This window comes from Melanerpes formicivorus, unplaced genomic scaffold (genome assembly GCF_026170545.1).
Source record: "Melanerpes formicivorus ecotype bairdi unplaced genomic scaffold, bMelFor1.0.p_v2 SCAF_3, whole genome shotgun sequence".
Taxonomy (NCBI): Eukaryota; Metazoa; Chordata; class Aves; order Piciformes; family Picidae; genus Melanerpes; species Melanerpes formicivorus.
This window is the reverse complement of record NW_027142355.1, coordinates 14,620,766-14,647,693: the sequence shown is the minus strand read 5'-3', so window position 1 is coordinate 14,647,693 and position 26,928 is coordinate 14,620,766. Positions and strand designations below refer to the sequence as shown.

The window sequence follows — 26,928 nt, the reverse complement described above, 5'->3', positions numbered from 1 at the left end:
TATTGAAGAAAAACGATCAATGCTAAGAAATTGATCTATGAAAGAAAAGCATGTGTACTGTAAAAATGTAAGCACTAAGTGAAGCTCCTGGAAGGATGTAAATCTCCTAAATGAGTTTTGTCAGTTTATGCTGCCTGGAAATCTGTCCCTACAAGTACCTCTCTGAAAATTCTGGCTGAGCTGAAGCAGTATTCAAACCTAAGGGAAGAAATAAAGTGTGTTGCAAATGCATCATTTACCTCACCTCCAGCTGCTGATTTTGCTTGAAAACAAATTCCAGAGATCTGAGAGCACTTTAGAGGAGGAAACCCCAGTAGTATGCCCAGTAGCATCAGAATATGTAAGAAAGAGCATAGATGTGATTAATGCTCCAAAACAATAGCTGATGACACAGGAGGGTGCAACAAAAGCGGCTTAGAAAACAGATGCTTGATCGCTCAGCACCTCAGAACATGTTTGCTGAGGGTAAGGCTAGCCAGAGGAACTTTGCTTCTGCTGAAAGTGAATTACCACAGCTCATCCAAACCCAAGTAACAGCAGCAACATCTTTCATAGGAAATAGTCTGCCAGCCTCATTCTCCCAAGAACCAAGTCCCGGTAGGAAATCATATTACTGTGCAAGAAAGGCTGGAAGTACTGCTGGGAATCCTGATCCTGGAACTAGCTCCAGGGAGTCTGGTTGGACAGAGTGTGAGTGTAATCTCTACCTAAGAGGTTATTGACCTCAGCAGGAGCTGCTGGGTGTGCAGCTCTTCTAAAAGTCTGTCTGCTCACACTGTGGGAGCTTAATTACAGACCCTCATGTATTTCAGGCCATAGCCACAGCTGTGTGAACACCATGAGAAGGACATTGCACAGCCAAACATCAAGATACAGCATCTATAAAGGCAAGGTGTGGGAAAACTCTGCACACAACCTCAAGATAGTAACAGCAAAGATTAAATAAAACTTAGAAATCACAGCCTCTCCCTCCAGCAATGAGTTCTACAAGAGCCCCAGGAAGCTACATTTTTCTTTGAGAACAACCACTGTTTTCTCTAAACAGTTATGGAAGAAGGTCCCTAGGAAAGCCTGAGGTGTTTTGTTCTCAGTCCCAGCAGTCCTGGCAGCTTGCTTCATCTGGCTTACTGCTCCTAGCCCTTCGTGACTGGAGCTTTCATCACTCTAAACTACAATAAAATATATCAGTTCCTATGAGTGTCTGAAAGCTATGAATGTTGTAACCAAATAGTTGCAAACAAGGTATAAATGTGGAGGAGGCTGTGACACAGTCAACTCTTGCATGCAGACACTATCCCTCCAGCAAGGCACAACTTCCTGCCCCAGATGATTTCTGTCTGGCACTGCAGAGGAAGCAGAAACACTGAATTTCACTTATGAAGAACACCTAGAAGAAAGCTAATTCACTTGAGTTCCTGCTTTTACAGAAGGACTTCAAGTTTGGTAGTGTTTTCACATAGTTTTAAGTTGATGAAGAGCTCCTGCAGAAAGTTGTGTTTGAGACTCTAGCCCATTCATACTGAGATTTTGGAAAACATTTCCAGTCCCCTTTCTCAGAAATGTGGATCTACCTGTGAGTATGTTAGGTCATGACGTGATAGTTACACAGAGTCACAAGAACCAGAGTCGTTGATGTTTGGTGAATAATGAACCTGTGCCATGGGGCTGGTAGCTGATTTATGGATGTTCACAGCAGTGATTCTTTCCCTCTCCCACCAATGCCTGTTTGACTTCGTGAAAAGCTATGTCCTGGGCTTGTATTGCACATTTTTTGAATCTCTGGTGCTTGATAGGAAGCTAAATTATATACAAAACTCATCCCATGGGTCCCTGACATTCAGGTGATTTTACAGAACTAGAGTTTAGATTCAGTTTTGGCTACTTAAGGGAGGGAGAAATCTTCCTCCTGCATGCAAAAAGTAAAGTTTCAGTATACACAAAATCATTGCTGGTTCACAGCTCAAAGCTACACATTGTTTAACAGTAAGTCACTTCTGGGCCTTGAAGAAACTCTCAGCTCATGTTTCAGCATCACCCCACCAACAAACCCAAAAAATGTCAGAGTTGATACCAATACAAGGATTAGTCATACAAATAAACAGACACTGTTCTGTAATGCATTACACTATTTGCTTTTGATTTGTTATGACTCCTTCAGAGAGCACCTCAAGATGTTTTGTCTATCCATAGCCCAGGTGAATCTATGGCCTGAATATATGTGCACAGTAGTTTCAGTCATCCACTAATATTTAGACTCACAGCATGCTTATTTTCTTAGCTTTGCAGAAATACTTCTTTCCTGTTACATATAAACTTTTTACTCAGCTGTTCTAAACTTACTAAGAATTCTCTGCTTTAACAATAATAAAATATCTGTATGTCACTGGTTCTGTTAATTCTAATGATTGGTCCTAGGCTGTTCCTCCCCTTCCTTTAGGAATGGTACCTTCCAGTCTCTCCATGTGCATGAAAAGTGACAAGCATGGGTCCCCATATTTCTACTTATTGGGCCACCCTAAAGACACGGTTTGTAAACTCTGCATGTATATTATCTTTCTCTAATATGCTTTTGTTTCTCACAACTGTTCATAGAATCTTTTCCAGATCTTTCTTACGTGCTAGCTCACTTAATAATTTCTACAGTACTCAACTTTTATTTCATAACTGACTGAGATGTCAAAGAAGCTATGCACTTTACAAATGTCTTTTAATATCCTGGGTAACTGGCTTTTTCTGTTACACTGCTGCTAGTGCTGGAAACACAGACATAGGTCTGCTATAAATGTGACAAAAATTTATGGTCTGAATATTACTTTTCAGGTAGAAAATCATACACTTTTCAGAACCAAAGCCATAATTTTCCCCTTCCTTATGGTACTTGCCTTGCAAAAATGTTAGTAATGTGAAGGTGAAAGTTAGACGATGATCTCAAACAATATTTATAGGTAGCCTCTTGAAGAAACAGCTAATGCAGAATTGAAGATTCTGGTCTTGCTGCAAGGCAATTACTCGTTTTTTAAACCCAGAGGCTACACTGAATTTACATATAGCACATTGCACTTGATTCAAGCTGCTTTCTTCACAAATCAGATCCCACTGCACAAATTATCCAGACACATAAAATGTGTAAAACAGAGTCATGGCCAAGAAAGGATACCTAGAAAGCAAAGGAAAACTTTCCTGCTTTTTAGTTCTTGATTGCTGTCATGAAAGAAATCAAGAGTGTTCAGATGTGTTCAGTCTGTTGATTTTGCTAAAAATACAAAGCCTGTCTCACACTGTTGAAGGAGACTGCTTGGAAATACAAAGGGAGTTATACCCAAAGGTATCCTCCTAGCCTTTGAGCTTCAAGCAGATCCCCCCACTGGGACACCTACAAAATCCCTGCCCTCAACACCCAGGCACTAAGCTTTGCTCAAGTTCTAAGCCTTTCCACGCATTTCCCATTACAGCTTTTTTATGCCTTTTTTTGACACAATCCTGTCCCTGTATTTCCTAGTGCAGAACTGGGCACACACAGAGGGGCCCTGAAAATTGTACCCATGAAGTTCAAGGGTGTACATCGCCATTGGAGACCTTCTAACAGCAAAGAAATCCCTACATGGTGTCAAAATCCAAACTGCACCATTCCTTGCAGTCATTTTCACCTTACTTCTGTTAGTTCATCACTAAAAGCAGTTCATGAGGTTAAAGGTCCAAGCTGATATTGGGGGCATTTTTCAAATCCTAGTTGTCAAGTACAGGAAGCTCGGCAAACTGCAGTTCCACCACAAGTGTTAGATATTTATAACCACAACTTTCTGTGCATTATCTTTGGGTTTTCCTCCTACAGTTGAACAGACACAGGAAATATGTTTTCATTTTGCTTTGTTTTGTTTTGTTTTTTCCTGAAATATGTCAAAATCTAAATCCTTTATAAGTACAGGCACAGTCAGCTTTGCACAGTCACTTACCTGTGAATGGTTCTGATTTGGCAGGACATATTGAGACAGAATTTTATCTGTGTAAAATCTGTCCAAGAAAATCAAAAGCAATTTAGACTGGGTCAGTAGCAGTACCAAAAGACTTACTTGATAAAAAAAAAACAATATCAGGTCAAATGAAAATGTGTTATAAAATGTTTCAATTTCAGGTGTTTTTAATGGAGGAGTTGAGAGGAAAAGATTTTCCTAAAGAAAATCCCAGAAAATGCCTCAGTTTTGCAATGGGGCTTTTCCCAAACACCATTTTGGCTGTGTTACTGTTCATTAGAACACTACCCAAGGACGTCAGTCATTTTCTGATGCACAAGAGATGTATTGACCATTTTAGCATGCCTTAGGAGAGGCCCCTACCATAGTATCAGAGTGTAGGCTGCATTTCTCCCCCAGGAATCATTCCATTTTGTATTAATAGTCACTTAAGGAAGATGATCAGCAACTATATCTCACTTGAAGTTAGGTAGAGCACAGGAGAGAAGCAGATTCTAGAAGGCTGTTTAGAGAGTACATCCAGATCAAGGGATACCTGCCTGTGCTTCCTTGCACCGTAGTTTGACAGTCCTTACTAACAACCACTGCTTTTATATTTGCAAAAACAGATGAATGATTGGGAGCTAATACTGTGTTTTAATTGTTTGAATACAGTCAAATTCTTCAGAAATGTCCAGTCAGCTGAAAACTGCATTTCTCTAGTTCTTTAACTCTCTTAATATGTCTGAAGCTTTTATGTTTGTCTAAAAAATGGCTAATGCATCTTGACCTCTCCCACCTGTTCAGGGTACTGATTAGGTAGTCTAGTTCATCCTATTTTCAATGCTCATTTTGTAAATCTCTAGAGCTAAGGTTGAGTGTTATTTGAAACTCAAGTGCCCATATATCATTCATCTGATGTGAGTGCAAAAATCAATAGTCATCTTGGAAAAGTGTCCTTTCCTTCTGTGACCACCTTGGTGGAACTGCAAACATTCATTCATATTCCTGCTGCATTTCCAATACCACCTTTTTTTTTCTGGCGATACCAACTTAATTTCAGGAACCTGTGGTGTGTAAAAACCAAACAAACCAAAACAAAACCCTAACTAAGTGAATCAATGTGTTTGTTAATAAAATGGTCCTAAAACCATCATGCACTTTGAATATGGGCTCCCAAAGTTTCTAGATGTTTTATTGCTCTGTGGGTACAACTAAGTCAAGGACAAAACTGAATATTAAAATTAGCTTTAAAAACATGTCTTTAGTATTTAACAAATATGTAGCAGCTGGCAAGAAAGTGGATCATCCTCCTGTTAAATAACAGTGGCTGTGCATGGATATGGGGGTGTGCACAGTTATTTCTGTCTTACAGCAAACTTCTGTTTTACAAGATATGTAGACCTTTCACATAGGTATCCCTTGAAATACAAACCAGTATTGAAAGGAAGAGGAACATATGGGAAGACATTTTCAGGTGCTTAGCAATGTTTTGATCTTCTAAGGCAACAATACCTTTTTCTTACTTGAGTACTTTCCATAGTCTTTGGCAATTATCCTTCCAGTGGCTTTGGACAGTCCAGCAGAATTCTCTCACTCTTCCTCCATGTGTAGAATGAGGATAGTGATATTTACTTACCTCTCTAATGGAAATGCTATGGGATTAATTATTTAATGCTTGAAAAGCACTTGAAAGATTAAAATTCCTAGTTGACTCCTCAGTATTATTCTTAAAGCAGAACCTCAGTAATCCATGCACTTTTTGTAATCTACACCAAAATTGGCTGTCTCTCCCACATCTGAACAAAGGCTGTTGAGCAAGTTCTCTTGTTACTAAGGCTTAATTATTATGCTATAACATTCTGGAGTAGGTTTACTAATACAGTGTAAAGTGTAGATAATTGCAGCTAAAGTACAGTGACTAAAGCAGATGAACAAATATCCCTGTGTTTGTTCATATGAGATGGGAAGCAGACTTACCAGCCAAAAAAAAAAAAGTCCCACCCACAAATCTTTTTCTCATTCTTTTTTGGTGGCTTCCTGTGTTTCAATCAAGTTGATGATACTAGAAGATAAGTACCCCTGCAACCTGGCCCAATAATCCTCACATTAAGGTGGTGCAGTAAATACTTCAGTGGCTCAGCTCCAAGGGATCTAAAACTGGTTCCACATAGAATCATTAGAGTGGAAAAGAGCCTTAAGATCAAGTCCAGTCATTAAGCTAACACTACCAAGTCCACCACTAAACCATACTATAAGCACCTCCAGGGGTAATGACTCAACCACTTCCCTAGGCAGCCTTTTGCAACAGGTAGCAGTGTCCAGCATAGTTTTCTGCATTTGCCCAGAAGGTAGCAGAGCCTGGCATCTACATATTTAAGCAAGAATTGGTCTGGCGAGGTCAAACTTCATACTCTTTAGAAGCAACCAGAAATTACTCTATGTCATCCTCCAGATTCACATGAACAAGAACATTTTATCTTTATATCTTCTGACAGACTCCATCAGCTGAACTTGGCTTTGAACTCATTTACATGCTTTTTTAATTGATCTGTGGTTATCCAGGTAGAAAAACTGACTTTTTAACTTGCTTGAAAGAATCCATAAAAAGCTGTCAGCCCTTTTAGGGACAAAAGAAAGTAAAACCTGATACAAAAGTACAAGAGGCAGTGAAGCTCTATCAGAAGGGCCTTGCCAGCAGCCTGACGCTATGATAAGAATAAATTAATCTAATGGTCCCACTTATGACATTCATTGTTGGCATCTGAAATTTGATGAGTCTAAATTGTCACATGACATAAAATCCTCTTATTCCAACTACTGGAGAGGAGGAGGCAAGCTTTATCCATAAAGGATCGTGCAGATGGTCCCGCCTCTGCCCCTCTCTCGCTCTGCTGTCCCATGGTACAATTCCCAGCTGATGCTCTGTAGCCTCTGTCAGATTTCTTATATCCTTATACTCCTTACTTGGAAGAAACCCCCAAAACTAAGTGAGTACTAAATGAACATGATCACAGAGCATGCTATCTTTTGGTGCAATACAGCATCCAAGAATTTTAAACATCTGGGGTTTCTAACAAGATGTAGATTGTTTCCTCTTTAGGAATATCACAATGTGCCAGTCATTTCCTTGTGCACTTCCAACTCATGACACAGTTTTCAGAGAATTGTCTTAGCATCCAGAAGATACCAACTACCACAGCAGCCCCAACAGCAAGCATGGTCCCAGGGTCAGCTTTGCCCCTTCAGTGCCCAGCAGCCTCCAGTCTGGAAAGAGACTAAACTAATTGATCTTTGAGGTCTCTTCCAACCTTGGTGATTCTGTGATTCTGTAATTCTGCAGCTTCTACCCTAAGCAGGATGTGAATACTTATTAGTGACCTTTGTAAATAAGGATATGTTCAAAACAAGTTTCCTGCTGAGATGTTAAGTAAGAACCAGCAACACTCAGCACCTGCCAGAAACAAATTTCTAGAAGCATTTCACATACAGTCAAAATGCTCTGAATTTCTCACTTTTATGTACTATCTACATCCCTTTAATAATGGCAGCTATTTATTGATGAAACAGGATATGATGCCTTCCCTTAATGCCCATTTTAGCTGTGATAGTTAATGATTTTAATATTTAAGTTTAATTAAGTGTGTGATATCCAACTCTTAAATTATTCAGTCTCTGCAGAATGTTTTTCATTAATACCACACATTCTATTAACATATTTATGAACACCTTTTATGACTTTATGTGGCTTAATTCTATTAATAAAAACTAATTTCAAAGTCGTTATGTTCTTTAATTATACAGTAACTCACGGTGTAGATTTTCCAGCTCCAGCATGGCTCTGGAGGAGAACTGTCGAGGTTTCTGAAGTTTCTGTTTTACTGCCTGACCACAAAGGAAAAAACAAAGCCTTCTTTACTGAGGGGATGAGTGACTCTGACCTGATAGATAAGCGAGATGCTCAGGACTTCCTAAAGGGTACCAAACCATCTGAAGGACCTAGTAAATGATAATGCATGGTTAGGACAACATCACTTGGACGTGGACTGTCCATAGGCTTAACAATGCCACTGCAGAGGATAAAAACACTGCACAGGCTGCAAATTTCATGTAACCCCTTCACAGCATTAGTGAGTAATCCTGCAACAGTTATGCAGCACATCAACTTGATTCAAGGAAAAATCAAATTTACCAAGTTCTCTTAGATTACTAATCAGTCACTGGTTTAAATATCTAATGGATAGGACTGTTTACTAGATCCAAGCTAAAATAGGTCTTGGAATGAATGATAAACTGCACTCATAATCGTCTGGCCATAAGATTCACAGTTAGAAGACTATTAGAGTAAAATAGTAAATTGTTGCAGGTCTGAAATATAAGCGTAGATCTTGATTATTTTTTTACCTTTCTCATTCTGCACTTTAGGGGATTTTTTTCTGCATAGAAAAATTGCCTTTTATTCTTCTTCTTGTTGTAAGGGGAGTGTTAAAATTACCTTGTATTTGTAAGGTGTGACTGATGTTGTTTGAGAGCACCAAATGGTGCAGAGCTTAGGCATTATTACAAAATCACAATGAGTTGCTTATGGTTGTGATTTACATTTAATGAGTGAACAATAGCAGAGTAACCAGGAAAGGGCTAAAGCAGCACCCCAAGATCATCCAAATCCTGGAGACAACCCAGTCCACCAGCTCTCCAGGGCAGAAACTAAGTGCTTCTAAATTAATTAGTTATCTCCTGTGTTGGCCTGAAAGGTCTCTGGCCACTTGCTTGCAGTGACCTGGGCTGATGTGGGGCAACAGATGTCAACCCTGTGTCCATCCATACAGCTTTGATCCACAGCCTCCCCAAGGGATTCCCAGAAGGAGCTCCCCAGCATTCAACAGAATAACTATCAACTATTTGCACAGGTCTTCTGAGACACATCTCTCTGACTCTGTAAGGCAATTAAATTATTATCTCAAGTGATTAGGACACTCAAATACTGGTAAAGCAGTGCCATAATTAAACAGCTAACTCAGGGAAAGAAATTTAATGAGGGTGCACTGAGTATCATGTAGGATCAGAAACATTGCAGAATAAGAATGGGAGCTCTCCAAGTCAGATCAATCACTTCCCATGTTTCTTGGTTAATCATATTTAAAGAATACATTACATAAAGAAATCAAAAAGTCCTTTCATCCATTGCACTCTCTGCAGAGTAAAGCCAGCACAAATCAGTGTGTGTGACTTTCTTGTTTCAATAAAACATTCAGCATTTTTTTAAAGGGTCTTTTTTTTTTTTTCTTGCAATATGCATTTTTGCCCTCTCTGTCCCAAGTTTAAATGTTCCTTTTCTCTCTGTTCCCTTAGCTGCAAAAACAAGCAATATCATCTCCTGAGGTGCTGCAGATTTGGTCCTCCAAGCATAGCAAACAATTTGCTCTTTCTGAAGTGTATTTCAATACTTCTCACATTAGCACTCTCTGAACATGAAAGCAATTTTTCTAACAAACCTTTATGCAGAGTACAGCAATGGCAATGAAAGTAAATTTCACCCAAAATGAGATTGTTCAAAGTCTCATCTGATGGCCTTTGCAAGGACTCTGTGAACACACCTTCCATTTAATAGCTAGATAAAGTCTATAGTGGAAGGTGGATATAATGAAGATAAAGGAACTAAATTGTTGCTCAGCAGTAATGCTTAGTGACATGAAAAGAAGCAGGGCATCAGAGCACCAGTGGCACTGTTCTTGTTGACATCTACAGAAGCCATGACATGCCACCGCAGTAGTAGTGCCTCCCTTTTCCAATATTAGACCAGTGACAAAAATAAAAGTGCACAAAGACTTTGGTGACAGAGACACTAGATTCATGTCTGTTTTCCTGTAATCCTTCATGACTTTGTTAACTCACTCCAATTGCCCTGACCAGACAGCTTCAGCCTCTGCAAAAACATAAAAGCAACTCAAAAAATTTCCACTATTAAGTAAAATTATATTTACAAGCAATTACGAGCATTCAGAGTCACTATGACATTACTGAGTACAAGCAGGCAAGCAGCATAATGGATGTGGTTACACTAAGAGAGCAAGATGTTAGATTAGGTTTTCATTGCAAAACATCACAGTACCAAAGTGATCACTTAGTTGCATATGTAGGCAAGGAAAATGAGTTTATATGGCAAGAAAATAAAAGCATTTTGCACCCATCACACACTGCCATCATAGCTTAAAAAAAATTGTAAGGGCAGAGCTAATGGTGAAAAGTCTGTCCCATCTAGATGTGTCCATAGTGACTGAGCAAACAGGACAGTATCAGAGCAGAAGTTGTTGGCTTTTATTTCCAGAGTTTTTGGTGTTGAGAGATCTGAACATAGGTAAATGCAGTGGAAAGGGTGCCAAGCAAAATGTATTTTGTAAGGAAACACTTGCATAGCAGTACTGAATAAATAGCAAGTGCATGTTCACAGCCAGAAGTACAGGGAGCCTGTAAGGTGGAGAGGCTGGTGGAAAGGGTGTCTTATCCTGTCACATCTGCATGAGGCTGACAGCTGGCCCGATGGTACCAAGAGCTTTTCCAACTGCTGAAACTTTAGAGAGTTTTTTATTTAAGGAGATAAAGAGGTGCTGTGTGTCTGGGTTACAGAAGTTCCAGAATGACAGACTAAAGATTCTTTAAATATGCTGAAATATCCCTCCTTAGAGAGTGTTAAAGACAAGCTGCAGGAGACCAATGCAATCAAGAACATCACAGATATGTCAAGCTACAATGAGAAAGCGCCAAATGCATTCCTAGTGTAACACTTCTAACATTAGTGGATACTCACCAGGGGACAGTGTGTCCCCTGCTGTTAGCAGCATCTGTAAGAGCTGTTTGCCACCTTCTGGCAATATATCATTTCAGACAAAAAGCTTGATGTTTTCTCTTTAATCAAAAACTCTTTGATTCCCTAGGAAAATAATTCTGGGAAGACATGAAAACAGCAGCTTAGACATTTCAGGAAACATTTCATTCAGGCTTCTGAAAGCATTCAAAGCTTGAATATATTGCTCATTATTCACATAATTTTGAAATTAAAAAAGCATTGAGAATTTATTGTACTTAAGCAATGAGTTGTGTCATTTTTGCTACTCTTAACATTACTATTAAATAAATTAAAATGTGTGCTTTATGGTTAATATTATCTGATTAAAAATCCCATGTTCTAGACTGCTAAGCAATTGTTTAAAACATTGCAAGGTAAAAGGGGAGCCTATACATAAATCCAAGGTCCAACCTCTCTTGACTTGAGATCTTGAGAAAGCACATAAGCACAGCAAGACTAGACCTGACAGAATCTTAGGAGGGCAGTCTGTAAACATAAGTACTGTAGGAAATTAAATATAATTATTAGTAGGGTGAGCTCTTTGCTCTTAGTATCTAGGCAATGCTCAGGAAGTAAGACAGGCAGACCTCTCTTCTTTAGCAACAAAGCCAAGTTTCTTTTGCTAGTAGGTCAGTTGAAAGTCAGCAGCAAGCACTGGTAGTCTTCTAGTAGACTGGTAGTCTTCACAGGTACAAGACTAGAATTTAGTTACTAGAGGAACAAGTAGAGACAGGAAAGTAGCTCCCTCTTTACCGTTCCATTGAATGTGTGTAAGCTGACATAGCTAAGCAAACAATTTATGTGTATGACAGCTCTGCCTCAAACAAAAAATGCCTTTAGACAGAAAAGTTCTGCTTCTTTTGTTTTCTTCTTGTCACTCTTCCTCCAAAATGGTTGCATTCAGCTCCTACACACTCAAGATCTTGTCTGTGGTGTCTCTACTCAGTTAGTTTACTCCTTGCCTGGGAGTTATGTCATACAGGTCGTAGGTGAGTCATTTGTACACATCTCATGGAGAAGTGCCACCAACCTGCATGCCAGTACCTTGTGGAAACTAAAAGCCACCCAGAAAACACCTGTTAAATTTCACTGAATCAAGTGCCACCACAGAGGCACAACATAGTGCTGCTCCCAGCTCATTTAACTTGTCTAGATCAGGAGGTTGAGATTTTCTCCCTTCAAAGAAGGGAGGAAGGCATCTGTTAATCTTCAGTGAAATGTAGACACCTTTGAGAAACAATTTCTCCCACTGTAAAAATTACTTCCCTAAGTCAGAAACAAATTTAAAACTACATCTTCCCTAAATCCCTCCAGCAGTTTTAACTGAATGTGATCTCCTCACTTCTGCTCGTGGGTTGCTTGGGCACTAATGGTTCTATTAAACAAATATTGCCTTCAGTCCCTCCACAGGTGAAAAGAGGAAAAAAGTAAAATTGACCCTGTTTTGTCTCTGCTTTAGTAAATGTTTTGAGATGCTTTGCAGTAACAGGTAGTAAAAGTAGGTTATGCTCCCAATTAACAAAAAGCTTTTATATAAAGCTTAAAAACTACATTCCAAAATATTAATGTCTCTCCAAAATGCAGCTATAACCTCAGAAGAAGCCTAAAGAGAAACCATTCATTTGATTGCTCTGCAGAATAAAACTTTGTGGTTTTTTTCTTTTTCTTCTGTTTACGTGGTATGGAAAAGCAATCATCTTAGTGCTGGTTGAACAAGTCTAAATGATCCTTTGTGGCTTGAACACAGCTCATTCTTTAAAAGGTTTTTCTTTTGAGCAACAAATTATTTAAATTACTGCACTTTAGTAATTTCCATGTTTCCCCATAATGTTCAAACATTAGAGGAAAGTTGGTCACAATACCCTCACATCAGTGTTTTCCTCACTAGCCAGTGACATACTGTAACAATGGCTTATTGCCATTAACATCTACCGAGGCTGAGGAACACTTTCTACATAATTTCATTTAATATGAAAGAAAAAAACAGTTTTGGGATTTGTGCTTAAACCTTAGAGAGAGACATTTTGTCAGGCTCTTATCTGCAAACACTTGACTGCCACAGAGTAACAATGACAGCTTTATTGCAGGATAGCTTTTCCCTGCAGCCACTGCAAATGCAGCCCATGAAGGTGCCTCCCCAGCAAGACCAAGCACAATATTTTAAACAAACTGCAGCCAGTGCCTACCTGAAGATCTCCCACAGCCAAACTTCCCTTTAAGCTGTGGCTACAAGTCTTCTTGCTTAGCTAGCCAAGTTGTTTTTCTTAAGAGTTTTCTGATGGAGAGGCATAAATCCAGTAACACATAAGATATTGCATGCCCTAATTTATAGTTACCTATAGTTGCATGTGGGAGATACATTGATTCACTTTTCTTGAAGTAGGTTCTAACATGCTATGATTTCTCACTACACCATTTGGTGGTTTTTTCCCTCCCCTCCACAAAAGAATCCCAGAATAGCTTAGGTTGGAAAGCACTTCAGAGATCATCTGCTCCTACCTCCCCACCATGAGCAGGATGCCTCTCAACTAGATTCAGCTGCTCAAGGCCCCATCCAACCTGGCCTTCAACACACCCAGGGAAGAGGCATCCACAACCTCCTGGACAACCTATTGAGTCCACTACCCTCATACTGAAGAACTTCTTCCTAAAATACAATCTAAACCTACACTCCCTCAGCTTCAAACCACTCCCCTTTCTCCTGTCAGTAGACACCCTTATGAAAAGTCCCTCTCCAAGAAAATAGACAAAAGAAAGCGGGGGAGAGGGGCAGGCCATTAATAAAGCAGTCCTCTTGTCTCTAAGGAATAAAACAGCAGGCCACTCACCCCCAGGTTTCCTCCTCTGAGTGTCCCACAAACAACTGCTGCAAGATTGTCCTCCGTGCTTCAGAGGAACTGCAGAAAGTGTTTGCCACGGGTTTTGAATGGTGGGGCTCCTGGCTTACCCTCTTGGCTGAGAAACAGCTGATTTGAGTATAGTAACATGTTTTACACAGAGGCAATCTTGCTGCCCAAAAGCATGTTGCTGCTCCAGGCCATTTGATGTCCCCAGTGTGCAGCTGCTATTTCCCAAAGTAGCAAGCTATTGCTGTAACTTCAGATGCTCTCAGAGCCTTACACAGGATCTGGTAATGGCTCGATACTTATCACTGCCACTCAGTGAAAAGCTATCTCCTGGACAACTGGGAACCAAGGCTGTAGTTAAGTAAAATGCATTGGTGAGGCCAATGCTTGGTACCACCCCCACCTCTATCCTCCAGAGGCACAATATGCCATAAAAAGCACAAATTTAATTTTCTAAGGCCCAAAGTGGCTTGTTCAGTGCTAGCTCACAGACCTTGCTAGTGTGTGCAGGCAGCTTCATGGCTTTAAGAGCCAGGGCAGAGCCTGCTCCTCCCCCCTCAGGTCTGTGCCAGGAGGGGCAGCACTGAAGAGCAGAACAAGCCCAGCGAAGTCAATGCTTTTTGTACTCAAGCCTCCAAGAGATGATAATTCTGCATGCAGCAGCCTTCCTTGCCTTTTTTCTTGCTCGGGTTCCAAGCAGGGAGCAGATGGCACATTACTCAGCCTTAACTGGAGGGTAAGAAAGTGTGATTATTTTTTTTTTAAAGCTAATTCAATGGAGACCCTCAGCCCATTTAGATTCCCGGCTCAAAGTTTATTTGTCTTACAGAGAACTTGTACTTTCTATCCCTCTCAAATGCTAATCCTCTCCACACATATGCTCATTATGCAAAAGCATATGACAAATACCATCTGGGAAAATAAATAGCTCCTCAGCTAACTGCACTGCACACTCCCTTTACATCACCCACCTCACTATTGTCTCTCCTATTTTTATCTGCAAGACAGCAATCACTCAATCAAGCTATTAACTTCAAAGTGCTGTCTCAGGCAGACAAGCTGCAGATCTCAGGCTGGGCAGTAAAACCCATTCTGTTTTTCTGCATCTTCATGATAATTTGATAGCAGCCCTCACCGTGAGGACAATAAATGGATCTTTGAAATGGCAGTTGATACTGCTGAGCAATCCTGTTCCCAACCCCAGAAGTACAAGCTTGTTTTTCAGCCAGAAGGTTACATTTTCTCCACCATCAAATATGCAGCTCTTGCCATGAGCTCCACCTTGTTTCCATGGATTCCCAAGATAGTCCTTCATCTCTGACAGATGATTGCTCCTACTGTTCAGAGCCAGGCACTGGTGTTAAATAGGGAATGACATTAGCCAAGTTCAGTGATTTCTCTAACCTCTGTGTAGATGGGTAAGAACAGGACCCTTCATTAGTCATGATGGACTCGTTGGCTGACAGAATGTTAATCAGAAGAAATGAGGCTCCTGTATGCAGGAGAAAGGCATTTTGGAATACTCTGGCTTGTACCAATGGATTAGAAAAATCATCAGGTTTCAGCAAAGGAGATGGCTGTTTAGCTAAACTAAACAGCATTTGCACAATCGAACCATATTGTGTTGAGGCAAAGTAACCAGGAGAAATTCAGAATGCACAGCCAGGAGGCTCAGCAGCTGACCCTGTAATAGGAAGGCAAAGCTTTGTAAGTATCCTGTAAGAATTGCTGGGCCCTAAACACTGCAATATTGTATCTGCTTAGAAAAAATGTGAGACAGAATTCACTGATGACCTAATTGATGTCAATTATTGTATGCTGGTAGGGACATGTTTAACAGATGAGAGAAAGTCCTTCTCATTTGTCCTCTGAGACAGTGCTGATACTGCTCAGCTAAGAAATCCATTTTATGGCCTCAAAAAAGGCAATCTGATTTCTTGAGCACATGCCTTTATCATTTTAATAATAATTTAACATAGATGGAGGAAAGCAGAATCTGTGTGAAAACAGACTGTGGTTTCCAACATTGGCAGTTACCAGCCCTGTGGTTTTGCTTCTCCTTGAGGGGGAGGGTGGAAATTATTTTTGTTTTCTTCCCCATTGACTTCTCTGGGAGTTTTGCTTCCCCTAAGAGAGAGGAATTTGAGTCTGGTTTGTGATTTGGGAGTTGCTCAGAATGCAGATCACAGATGCCTACGTTGTGCATACCCCACTAACTTCCTTCTCTTTCTTGTTACAACAGACGAACCAAGCTCCTGGAGCGCTCCCTCTGCCACCTCCCCAGGTCTGCCGGAAGTAGCTCTTTCCCTCGACGACATAATCTCACCATTATCTTCATCACACATAGCCCCACCCTCTGACCCTTCTCACCAGATAAGCCCAGAGCCAGCATGGGATATCAAGAGGGAACATGACGTAAGGAAACCAAAGGAGCTTTCGGTGAATGGTCACAAAAAGAAAAGGTTAGGAGAACAAAGAGAAAGGTCAGCAAGCCCTAAAAAGGTAGACAGGTCAAAGCATGAAGAGGCTTCTTGGAAAGGATATTCAGAAGGCAAAAATAAGACCATCGATGGTGGCAGGCCCACCTCAGAAAGTCAAGTGGTGGGACATAGCATTATGATCGAGGCTGGCACAAGAGAACACATGTGTGCTGAAAACAGTGATGAACAGTTTGAGAGGCTGAGGAAGCCAGAAAGCAAGAGAGGAGGATCTCTTAGCAAAAGAGAAGATCACAAATCTACCACTACCAGTGAGAAGAAGTCAGCTGCAGCGTCCGACCATGGCAAGCTTGATACAGGTGCTACCAAGATGTACAGTAGCAACCGCTGCAGCTCACCTACAATTGATATGGACCACAGCCAGAGGGACCCTGATGGGAAACCCAATGAGTTCCCCAGAAAGGGCCATCTCCACTCCATTAGCACTCGCAGCACCAACACCACAGTTCGGAAGGCAACGGTCTCACCAGGGCCATGGAAAATCCCCGGCTCAGATAAGCTACCGAGCGTCCTGAAGTCTGGTACTTCTGCCATGAGCAGATAAACAAAGGACTGTTGCCCTCTGTCTCAAACTGACACAGAACATTCTTCTTAGTTTTTGTCTCACATTGGTTTTAATTTATTTTAACTATCACACATACACACAAAGCATTGAGGAATGAAAACATTGGTGTGCAATCCCATGACAGCGTGCACAGTATCTGACAAGTTCAAAAGCATTCAGTCAACATGGAGATTTAAAACCGACCCTAAAGTCCTGGTTCCATTGTCGGGACTTTGGCAGCTATGGAAGAAACCAAAATAATGAGAAGGAGAGTGCAGTGTAGCTTTAGCTTTTTTTTTCCCCCACTGCATGAAGGACTTGGATTCATTCAAACTTTATCTCAAGAAACTGGAACAAGTTAGAGCAACCACAAACTGGAACATCGCCTTAAATAAAACTGCACGGAGCAAGCTGAAACCGAGAGAGGATCTTTTCATGGAGCTAAAATGTTGTAAATAAATTGTTCTCAACGTATCTAGACAGGGGTTAAAGGGTTTCTTTGAAGCATCATTTGGAACTGTATACCCATGACACATCTCCACTGTTAACACTTTGGGATAGTCCATGTGATACCCTGTAGCACAGTTCATTGGGCGCTACGGGAGGAGTGGGGAATCCAGTGGATGAGTTTCTGTGATACCATTTTACTGCCATTTTTGTGAGCAAACCACATTTCTGTACCTTGGAAAGGAGTTAGGGTGGAGTTGTATTCGCAAAGTATTCTCAAAAGCGATTTGTTACAGGTTCCCCAAATCCTGCAAGGTAGCACACAATCCAATTGGGCAGGCTCGAAACCCAGAGGTCTGCAAGGCCCTTGCAATGAAAGGAAGAGTGCTACAGAGAAAAAGCTGCAGTTTCCTTAAGGAAAAGCCTTTTCCTCCTGCAGAAATCGAGAGCTTCACTTAGCAACAGTGCTATGTTTCATACTCATCTGCGTTTATTTAGGACACTCACCTCTCATCCCTCAGTCTGGCAGAGCAGGTGCCTCCTAGGCACATGTTAACAATAATTAGACTGGTTTCCGAAATACAGTTGTTGGTGTCCTCATTCAGTAAATTTGATTTATTTCCATTAGAATGGTCTCCATTTTATCATTTCTTCCCTACCCCACCCCCTTTTTTTTCTTTTTTTTTTGGTCCTTTTTGCGTGTCTGTTTTCAATTTCAAGCCTTAAGTGCCAGGTAAACATTCCAGTCTGCCTTCACAGGAAATAACTCCGAGTTCAGTCATTATCTTGTTTTACAAAGATGTGTGTCCGTGTGTCTGTGTAAGTGTGCATATGCTTATCTGTCTGACAGAATTCAAACCAAAATCCTGGGCAATAATGCATTGGTGATTAAAAAACAAAACTAAACAAAAACACCCAAACATGAAGCTAAGTACTGTCAAAAATTCATATTTCAAAATTGATGTTCTCTAGCAATCTTAGTTCCTCACATGCTCTGCTGACAAATTAGATTGAGATTGGCTTTGTTCCAAGAAATTAGCACATTACTGTATGTCTCGAACATTGCACTGGATTGAGAAATTTATAGGCATGTTTCTTCCTGTCCAATTATTTGAAAAGCCTCAAGTCAAGGATTTTGCAGCTTTCAAACAATTTTGGTTTTTTTTTTAGAGATTAAAAATCCACTTATAATTTCTCAAAAAGCACAAGCCCATGTAGCTGTTTATAAAACTCTTATTTAATGACAAAAAAAAAAAAAAGGTAAAATTAAAATATCTTTATCCCCTGAACTAGAATCCACTATAATTTGCCATTAATTTATTGAATCTGATTTTGGACAATGCTTCTGTAGTGTAGATGCACGACCCAGTATCTTATTTTTATGTATAAAGAAAGCAAACAATGAAATCTGAAAAAAAAACCCACCAGTTGAGATTATGCTTGCATAAACTCTAATTTGCACAGTTCACAGCTACTCCTTGTGCAGTAATTGCTTTATGCGGCTGTAATCGATAACCTGTGAAGACAGCACATCATCTAAACCCCATTCCAAATAATAATTCTGTGTAGTGTTAGCTGTGAATTTACCCTGTACAGCTCTATCTCTATAAATATAATTCCATGTATTAATAGTCACAGAAAGGCTGTAAGTGAGCAACTATTTTTATGAAACGCACCACTATGGATAAATTAACTTTTACAGAAATCTTGTTTACTGTATGATATTCTAAACCACTGTCAAATAAAATATATATCCAAAAATCTTTTTTTTTTTTTTTTCCTCAATTGTACACAGTCTGTGTTAATTTTGAGTGACAATCTTCCATTTTACAGCCAAGGAACAATCCTTTATGAGTAGAATTAACTACTGCAGTATACAAAAGGGGCTGCTCCAGTTTGATTTCTCACTCCAAAGAGGGATATAATTTATAAATACACCTATGGATGACCAAACAAATTCCTTATTGGCAAGTTAAAGTGTATGAAGCTCCACAGATGCAGAGCAATCCCTCTTATTCTTCTTCCAGTCCCAGGAGACACAGGACAGGGATGGCCAGACTCCCAGCACTGAGAGCCAATTTCTGAGCCTACGCCACACATGCAAAAGGCGTCTGGCAGCTCTAACCAGCCCTAGATAGGTTTGTTTACAAGCTAGGTGAAGGGGATATAATTTGCTTTCATGGAATCACACAATGTTAGGGCTTGGAAAGGACTTTCAAAGATCATCGAGTCCACCCCCCCTGCCAGAGTAGGATCACATAGAGCAGGTCACACAGGAATGCATCCAGGCAGTTTTGAAAGTCTCCAGAGATGGAGACTCCACAACCTCTCTGGGCAGCCTGCTCCAGGGCTCTGTCATCCTCACAGTGAAAAAGGTTTTCCCAATGTTCCTGTGAAACCTCCTCTACTCCAGCTTGCACACGTTGCCCCTTGTCACTGAGCAGAGCCTGGCTCCATCCTCCTGACACTGACCTTCACATCTTTATAAGCATGAATGAGGTCACCCCTCAGTTTCTTGCAAGCTAAAGACACCCAGCTCCCTCAGCCTTTCTTCACAAGGGAGATGGTCTACTCACTTCAGCATCTTTGTGGCTCTGTGCTGGACAGTCCCCTGTCTTTCTTGAACCGAGGTTTCCAGTTTATAGAAATGTTGTCTCAGAAAACATCATAAGGTTGTAAAAATAGTGGTACGCAGACAGCCTCTTCTGGGCCTAATCCATCCCCTGCCAAACAGCAGCAAAATGCTCCCTACCTTCAGTTAGACAAAATAAATCCTCAGGTTAAAGACTGGAGGCACTGAGATGTGCTGAAATGCTGCAAAACCATTGATATTTTTCACATTATTATGAATTTTTTTAAGTAAATATTTTGGTTTCCCTGAAAATACACTTTTCTTGAGAAAAATAATTATTTGCCTTCATACGCACGATGAGCCAGGGTCTGCAGAGCCTCATTTTTCAGAAGATTAATGTTCCACATAAGAAATTCCAACCAGCTGAACTAATAACACCATTTTTCATTACAATAAACATGTAACAAATGTGAAATATCTTTAATATTCAAAAAATATTTGCTGTTCTTTAAGTAGTCACTATCGTCAGGGTTGGAATGCTAAGCATGGGCCTGATTCAGGCCCAGAGGAATCCCAGGGAAGCCTGCTGAAGCTGTATACCCTCACAAACTCTTAATTTTTTCTGGTAACAATATGTCCTTCATCTGCAACATTGCTTTGCCGTTCTTTTGATCCCTTTTTATCCATTTGTTCACACCTATATAATGACACAGGAAACTGGATGTTTGGTTTGATGCAGATTCTCTGTTCCCAACTCCAGTGCATCAGCGTAAGTCACCATGCCTGCATGTGATCAGCAATGCACGTCTGGGGGGTGTTTTGGTAACTCCTTGTAGGCAAATGTTGGCACAGCCCTTTGGTATCCTATTGCTGCAGCAGGAACACAGGGTCAGAACTGCAGAGGTGTAAGTAGCAGAGCACACCTCTTTTAGTGAGGCTTCTGCCCTTCATGTTTCTCCTTGTTTGGAAAGAAGCTTTGGTATGAAAGGGGAAAGTTTCTCAGTTCACTGCCATAGATCTCAAAGTTAGAGAAGGATTTGGACTTGCCTAGTGATGACTGATCCCATTAGGGATGTACTTCACAGTTTATAAGTTTCCAAAAGAGATCTTTCATTTGTGCCCTTGTCACCTGGGATTTTTTTCTGTAACTGCAGCTTAAAAGGCCACAGAGGCAAGGCAGGCTGCCTACTCTCATAACTAGTGGAGGACTTGGAGAGAATTTTCATGGCTGCATCACGCCAGGCTCCCATCACCCTGTCTGTTAGGCTCATGGACTCCCAAGGCTGTTTCTCCATCTATCACATCAGAGCCTAACATCAACTTTGCTTTCACAGCTGTCATCAAAATTGTGAGCCTTTTTAATTAGCCATGACTTCCAGAGCAAAATCCAGTGCACCATCTGGACACAAGAATTATGTCTTGGGAGGAGCCCAGACTCAGATGTCACCTCTGCCTCAAGTGCTTCAGTGGAAAGGCTGCAGGTCCCCAGCCCAGAACCCAGGGCTGGCCTCTCCCTTGGAGCAACGGCCTCTCCCCACTACCCGAATGAGTGCTCAGTGCAGACATCATCCCACTGGAGCCAGCACAGGCTCAGTCCAGCTTTCAGAGGCCTAGAATGTGTTTCTCAGTATTTCTAACAGCAATAACATGATCTTATGTTTATCTCCAGTGCTGGTCCCTCAGCTTAAAGCAATTTTTTAAACATCCGATGTCAAGACACAGTAACATAAACACAATCACAGAATTCTGGGCCAGTGTCAAATGATGTTCTGTCCTTTCCTGCCTTTAGTGCCTCTGACAGTAAATCAGTCTGCCAGTTCAGTCAACCAGTGAGGAGAGCTTTGCTTACAAAGTACAAATGCATCTCGTTTAACAGCTGGGGGAATACTGGTGCACAAATACTAACTTCCACTTGTATTCACAGGGGTCTGGAGTACCCCTTCCACTCCCACCCAAAAGCTTCCCAAATATCCCTGAGAAGGGTAGCTGACTGTTGTGGGGAAAAAAAAAACCAAACAAACCAAACATAAATATGCAGACTGACCCAGAAAGCTATTGTCTGCCACAGATTAACTGCTGTGTTTTAAAGGTAGATGTTTAAACTGAAAAAAATCAAGCAAGAAAGGGTACAAGGAGAAAGGAGGTGTGACCGAGCTTTCTGAGATGTGGCCCCAGCTGCCCTGCTCTATTTTCAACTTCTTCGAGTTTAAAAATGAGAAAGAAAAAAACAAACAAACAAAAAAACAACCCACAAACAAACACATGACAAACACTGCAAAAAAGCACTGCAAATCTATTGAAAAAGCCCTAACTAAACATAAGGAGAGGGAAGATGCCAGAAGAGAGGAAAGGAAAGCAGGCCCTCTGGGGGGCAGCTCTGGGGTGCTGATGGGCTCTTCGGACAGACGAATCCCTCAGTTTCTTCAGAGGCCATGCTGAGTGGCCTTAGCAGTGTGCTGGCACTGTAGTGACAGGTTGGCAGCAGAAATTGTTTCACTGCAGTGTGGAAGGTCAAGAATCCAAACCCTCTGATGCTTTTCTTTACCTGTGTGCCCCAGGACTGCTGCATACCATCAAGGTACAGACCTGGTGCCCACCTGAAGGTGCCATAGATGTGAAAGCAGTGGGAGGAGTAACTAAAACATCAAAGCCAAATCCAGACCTATGATGAGTGCATCAAGAAACTGGAAGAAAGGTTTGAACAAGTGCAGTGCCATAGCTATAGTACAAGCCCCAGCAGGGCTGAGACAAGGGCACAAGCATCCTTCTGTCCCTTGCCTTCCAGTAAATTTGAGCCATTTCTGTCGCTGAAGCCACTTGAATTTTCATACTGCTTTTCTAACACTCCAGGAAAAAAAAATCAGATTTTGCTTCCTAGATTGCCCTTTGCTCAAAAAGTAGTCAAAAACTACAGGCAGCCAAACCAGTCCTAAAACCCTGTCTCCTCCTACCACCAGGCAGCAGGGCTGCCCATGGCTCTGAAGTTTCTATTCATACATATGCATGAAATTAATGAGTTTTGGTGTTTGTGCTTTCCCAAAGCGATTAAAAACTAAGCCAAAAAGCTTCAACTAAAGTATTTAAAGAACTGTAGTTCCTAAACCAGAAAATTGTTCACCCTCTCAACCAGCATGTACAAAGAGCTACATTTAGGTACCTATTTAATTCAGGAAGAAGATCAGACCTTTCTCTGCATAGCCCACAAAGCTCCCCATGGCCAGCACTCCTAGTCCAATTAGCACTTCACTCACTCCAGAAGGGGTTTTAAAACAAGCCCAGCATGCAGTAAGGAGCACTGTAATGAGTCAGTACAGAATATTTCAAATACCTCTCAACCCCCAAACATCACAAACAATACCCATGGATTACTCTTTTATACCACCCCAGGAAATGCAAGCACTTGCCTCCTCCATAATGACTCCTGTCTCATATCCATGTTCTGCACAGCTTTTCAGGGCGGTTCCTGGTAGAGGCATGCTCCAAATGCCACCATGCCATGAAGGCTGCAGCAGGTCCCAAAGTGTTTTGGAGGCAGCTTCCCAACAGACTTGCACAACAGGACTGCAGCATACCCTCTGCACCCAGGAACACAGAGAGCGATGGTTCAGCTGAGACGGGTGTTAGAACCCTGAGCCACTGGGCTGTGCAAACAGCCCTGCATACCCAGGCACATGGCACGTGGCACCTTATGGCACCTCCCAACAGCTAGCATGTGCCAGCACAAGCCCCCAAACTAATCTTGTGTCAGGTAGCAAAAACTCTTTCCCTGACCACAAGAGTTTATCTCGAGACTTCATTTTGAGGCACAGAGACCTTTTAATACGTCTGCTTATTCATTTGCCATGTTGATTTATAGCAAGGCCATCTTCCAGAGACAGGACAGCTTCAGCAATGCTCCTGCTCTGACTTCACATCCCAGTAACAGGCAACCTTCACATTTAACAAAACTGGAAGAGCCTGACCCCAGGCTCTGCTCATAAAGCATCTCTGGAGGATCAGCAGCCTCAGTCCCTGTGGGAAGATCCCTTGAGCAGGCCCTCCCCAGTTCCCTGCATGTGTGTATCCTGTTCTTTGTATTGAACGTTTTTCATGCTGGCATAGGAATGCAAGTGTAGCCTGAATTGATCCCACACACACCTTCAGTCCCCTGAGGTTAACAAATAGAATAGAATAGAATAGAATAGAATAGAATAGAATAGAATAGAATAGAATAGAATAGAATAGAATAGAATAGACCAGGTTGGAAGAGACCTTCAAGATTATCCCGTCCAACCTATCATCCAACACCACCTAATCAACTAACCCATGCAACCAAGCACCCTCTCAAGTCTCCTCCCGAACACCTCCAGTGATGGTGACTCTACCACCTCCCCAGGCAGCCCATTCCAGTGGGCAATCACTCTCTCTGTGTAAAACTTCCTCTTGACCTCCAGACTGAACCTCCCCTGGTGCAGCCTGAGACTGTGTCCTCGTGTTCTGGTGCTGGCTGCCTGGGATAAGAGACCAACCTCTGCCTGTCTACAACTCCCCTTCAGGTAGTTGTAGAGAGCAATAAGGTCACCCCTGAGTCTCCTCTTCTCCAGGCTAAGCAAACCCATCTCCCTCAGCCTCTCCTCATAGGGCTTGTGTTCCAAACCCCTCACCAACTTTGTTGCCCTTCTCTGGACACGCTCCAGCAAGTCAACATCCTTCCTAAACTGAGGGGCCCAGAACTGGACACAGTACTCAAGGGGTGGCCTAACCAGTGCAGTGTACAGGGGCAGAATGACCTCCCTGCTCCTGCTGGCCACACTGTTCCTGATGCAGGCCAGGATGCCATTGGCCCTCCTGGCCACCTGGGCACACTGCAGGCTTATGTTCAGCCTACCATCAACCAGCACCCCCAGGTCCCTCTCTGCCTGGCCACTCTCCAGCCACTCTGACCCCAGCCTGTAGCACTGCATGGGGTTGTTGTGGCCGATGTGCAGAACCCGGCACTTGGATGTGTTCAATCTCATGCCGTTGGACTCTGCCCATCTGTCCAGCCTGTCGAGGTCTCTCTGCAGAGCCTCTCTACCCTCCAGCAGATCAACTCCTGTGCCCAGCTTGGTGTCGTCAACAAATTTACTGATGATCGACTCAATGTCTTCATCCAGATCATCAATAAAGATGTTAAAGAGCTTGGGGCCCAGCACTGATCCTTGGGGCACACCACTGGTGACTGGCCGCCAGCTGGATGTGGCACCATTCACCACCACTCTCTGGGCTCGGCTCTCCAGCCAGTAGTCTCTCCCTCACAGTCTTATAGGTCCATGATGTTATTTGATTAGCAAGCTCTTTCCCAGAGTAAATAGCATTGAAATAAATTCAGAAGGAATTGATAACAAGAGGTTTTAAGACTGACTGTTAAAGTGCTTTTCAAATGACTTAGAAATTAGTCATATTTCAGCCCCACTTATAAGCACTGGCATCCCTCAGCTTTATTAGCTAAGGCAAAATGCCAACAAGCACCACAGGAGAGGGCTGGAGAAGACAAGGTACCGCGTACTTAGGCCTGGGTGCCAGCAGAGCTCTCTGTGCTTTGTTAGGCCTTTACACTTAAGTGTCCATGCTCTGCTCTGCAGGACTCACCGGTCCCTGTTGCTTATGTAACTGCTGAAGTCTGAAAGGCATAAATAATGGACCAAGCTAATGAGAACACACACACCCTGCCCCGATTTCCCCATTCATTGCAGGCATTTTCCTCACAGCAGGAGGACACAGTAAACACCTTGCACAACAGCACAGAACTCTGCCACAAGCAAGCTTGCCTGAAGCAAACTACCCTGGAGAATCAGATGCTGGTTTTCACCATCCAGGTCTGGATGGCCTCCTGGTGACCCAGCCAACACAGCAAAGTGGTCAGAGACCTCTGAGCCATGTAAACATGGCAGGTTCAGATGGAATGAATGGGTCCCATGAGTCAAAGCAGGGTGGTATAAGCTGTAGCTGTACAACAGCAGCAATTACTCTCACATCAAGCAGAGAAACCTTGGTCATCTTAGCCTGAGGGGCAGTGAGGAACTGCTACATCTTTTTTATAAGAGACTGTGTTGAAGTAATAGATACAAAAGTAAAAAGACTGTTGTAGCATATGAGATATGAAGCATGAACTAACCCACCCATTTAAGTCACACTTCCCACTCCCTTTTCTTGCAGTCAGCTTTGTCTGTCAAAAGGCCACCTGTGACCAGCCTGTATGGGAGAGAGGAGCAGTGCAAGCTGCTCTTTGGGGAAGGTGAGGAAAATTAGCTGAAGTGGGCTGCTGCTGCTATTGCTCTGTGCCCCTGAACACCACACACACAAGCACAGGTTCACACAGAGAAGCAGGCAGCTCTGCCACTGCTGCTGACTATTTCTCACAGCCTCACCACTGAGAACAGACAACTCAGAAGTGGTCTTTGTGGCCACCCCAGCCCAGAGCAGGCTTGCTGCCAGGCTGCTTGGAATCATGCCACTGGCACACAGGGTTTTCCCACCATGCTGGTATGGCATTGCTAAAGCTCTTCTACTCTGTATATGGAAATATTTACAGGCAAGAGAAAATAGACTCAGTAAGGCAGTCTTGATCATCTGAGCTTTAGCAGTGTTAGTTTAAAATGCAAACATCATATTTTCTACTATGGTCTTTCAGTAGAAATGTGATTCACCAGTATAATAAAAACTATCATACTTTAAGAGGAAAAAAAATTGTATTTAAGTCATAAATAATCTACATAGTCATATAAGTCTTATCAATAGTTCATGTTGTAGCATTTTAAAAGGACCCAACCCCACCACATCCACTAGACCGTGTCACTAAGTGCCAGACCAAATCCTTCCTTAAGCACCTTCAGGGACAGCAACTCCAGCTCCTTCCTGGGCAGTCCATCCCAGTGTCTAATTACCCCTTCTGTGAGGAAGTGCTTCCTAACATCCAACATAAACCAGCCCTGGCACAGCTTCAGGCCATGCCTTCTCATCTCGTCACAAGTTGCCTGGGAGAAGAGCCTGACCCCCACCTTAGTACAACCTCCCTTCTGGTAGTTTTAGAATGTGATAAGGTTCCCCCTGAGTCTCCTCTTCTCCAGGCTACACAACCCCAGCTCCCTCAGTCTCTCCTCATAAGACTTTCCCTCCAGCCCCCTCACCAGTCTCGTCACTCTCCTCTGGACCTGCTCCAGCACCTCAATACCTTTCTTGAAGTGAGGGGCCCAGAACTGCACA

The 26,928-nt window shown here is 42.1% G+C and overlaps 1 protein-coding gene across 13 annotated transcripts in view; it reads left to right on the top strand.

The window, feature by feature from the left end:
* MAGI2 (membrane associated guanylate kinase, WW and PDZ domain containing 2) overlaps positions 1-18,895 on the top strand; it is a 693,860-nt gene extending 674,965 nt beyond the window's left edge. For 9 of the 13 annotated variants that reach the window (XM_068167566.1, XM_068167610.1, XM_068167558.1 and 6 more), the window contains one exon: positions 15,886-18,895. In XM_068167566.1, coding sequence (XP_068023667.1) covers positions 15,886-16,685 — 800 coding nt within the window. In that variant the 3' untranslated portion in view covers positions 16,686-18,895. Of the gene's footprint in view, positions 1-2,415; positions 2,527-15,885 lie in introns of all 13 variants that reach the window. The other 4 variants (XM_068167618.1, XM_068167601.1, XM_068167587.1 and 1 more) reach the window with 2 other exon arrangements.
* The last annotated feature ends 8,033 nt before the right edge of the window (positions 18,896-26,928 follow it).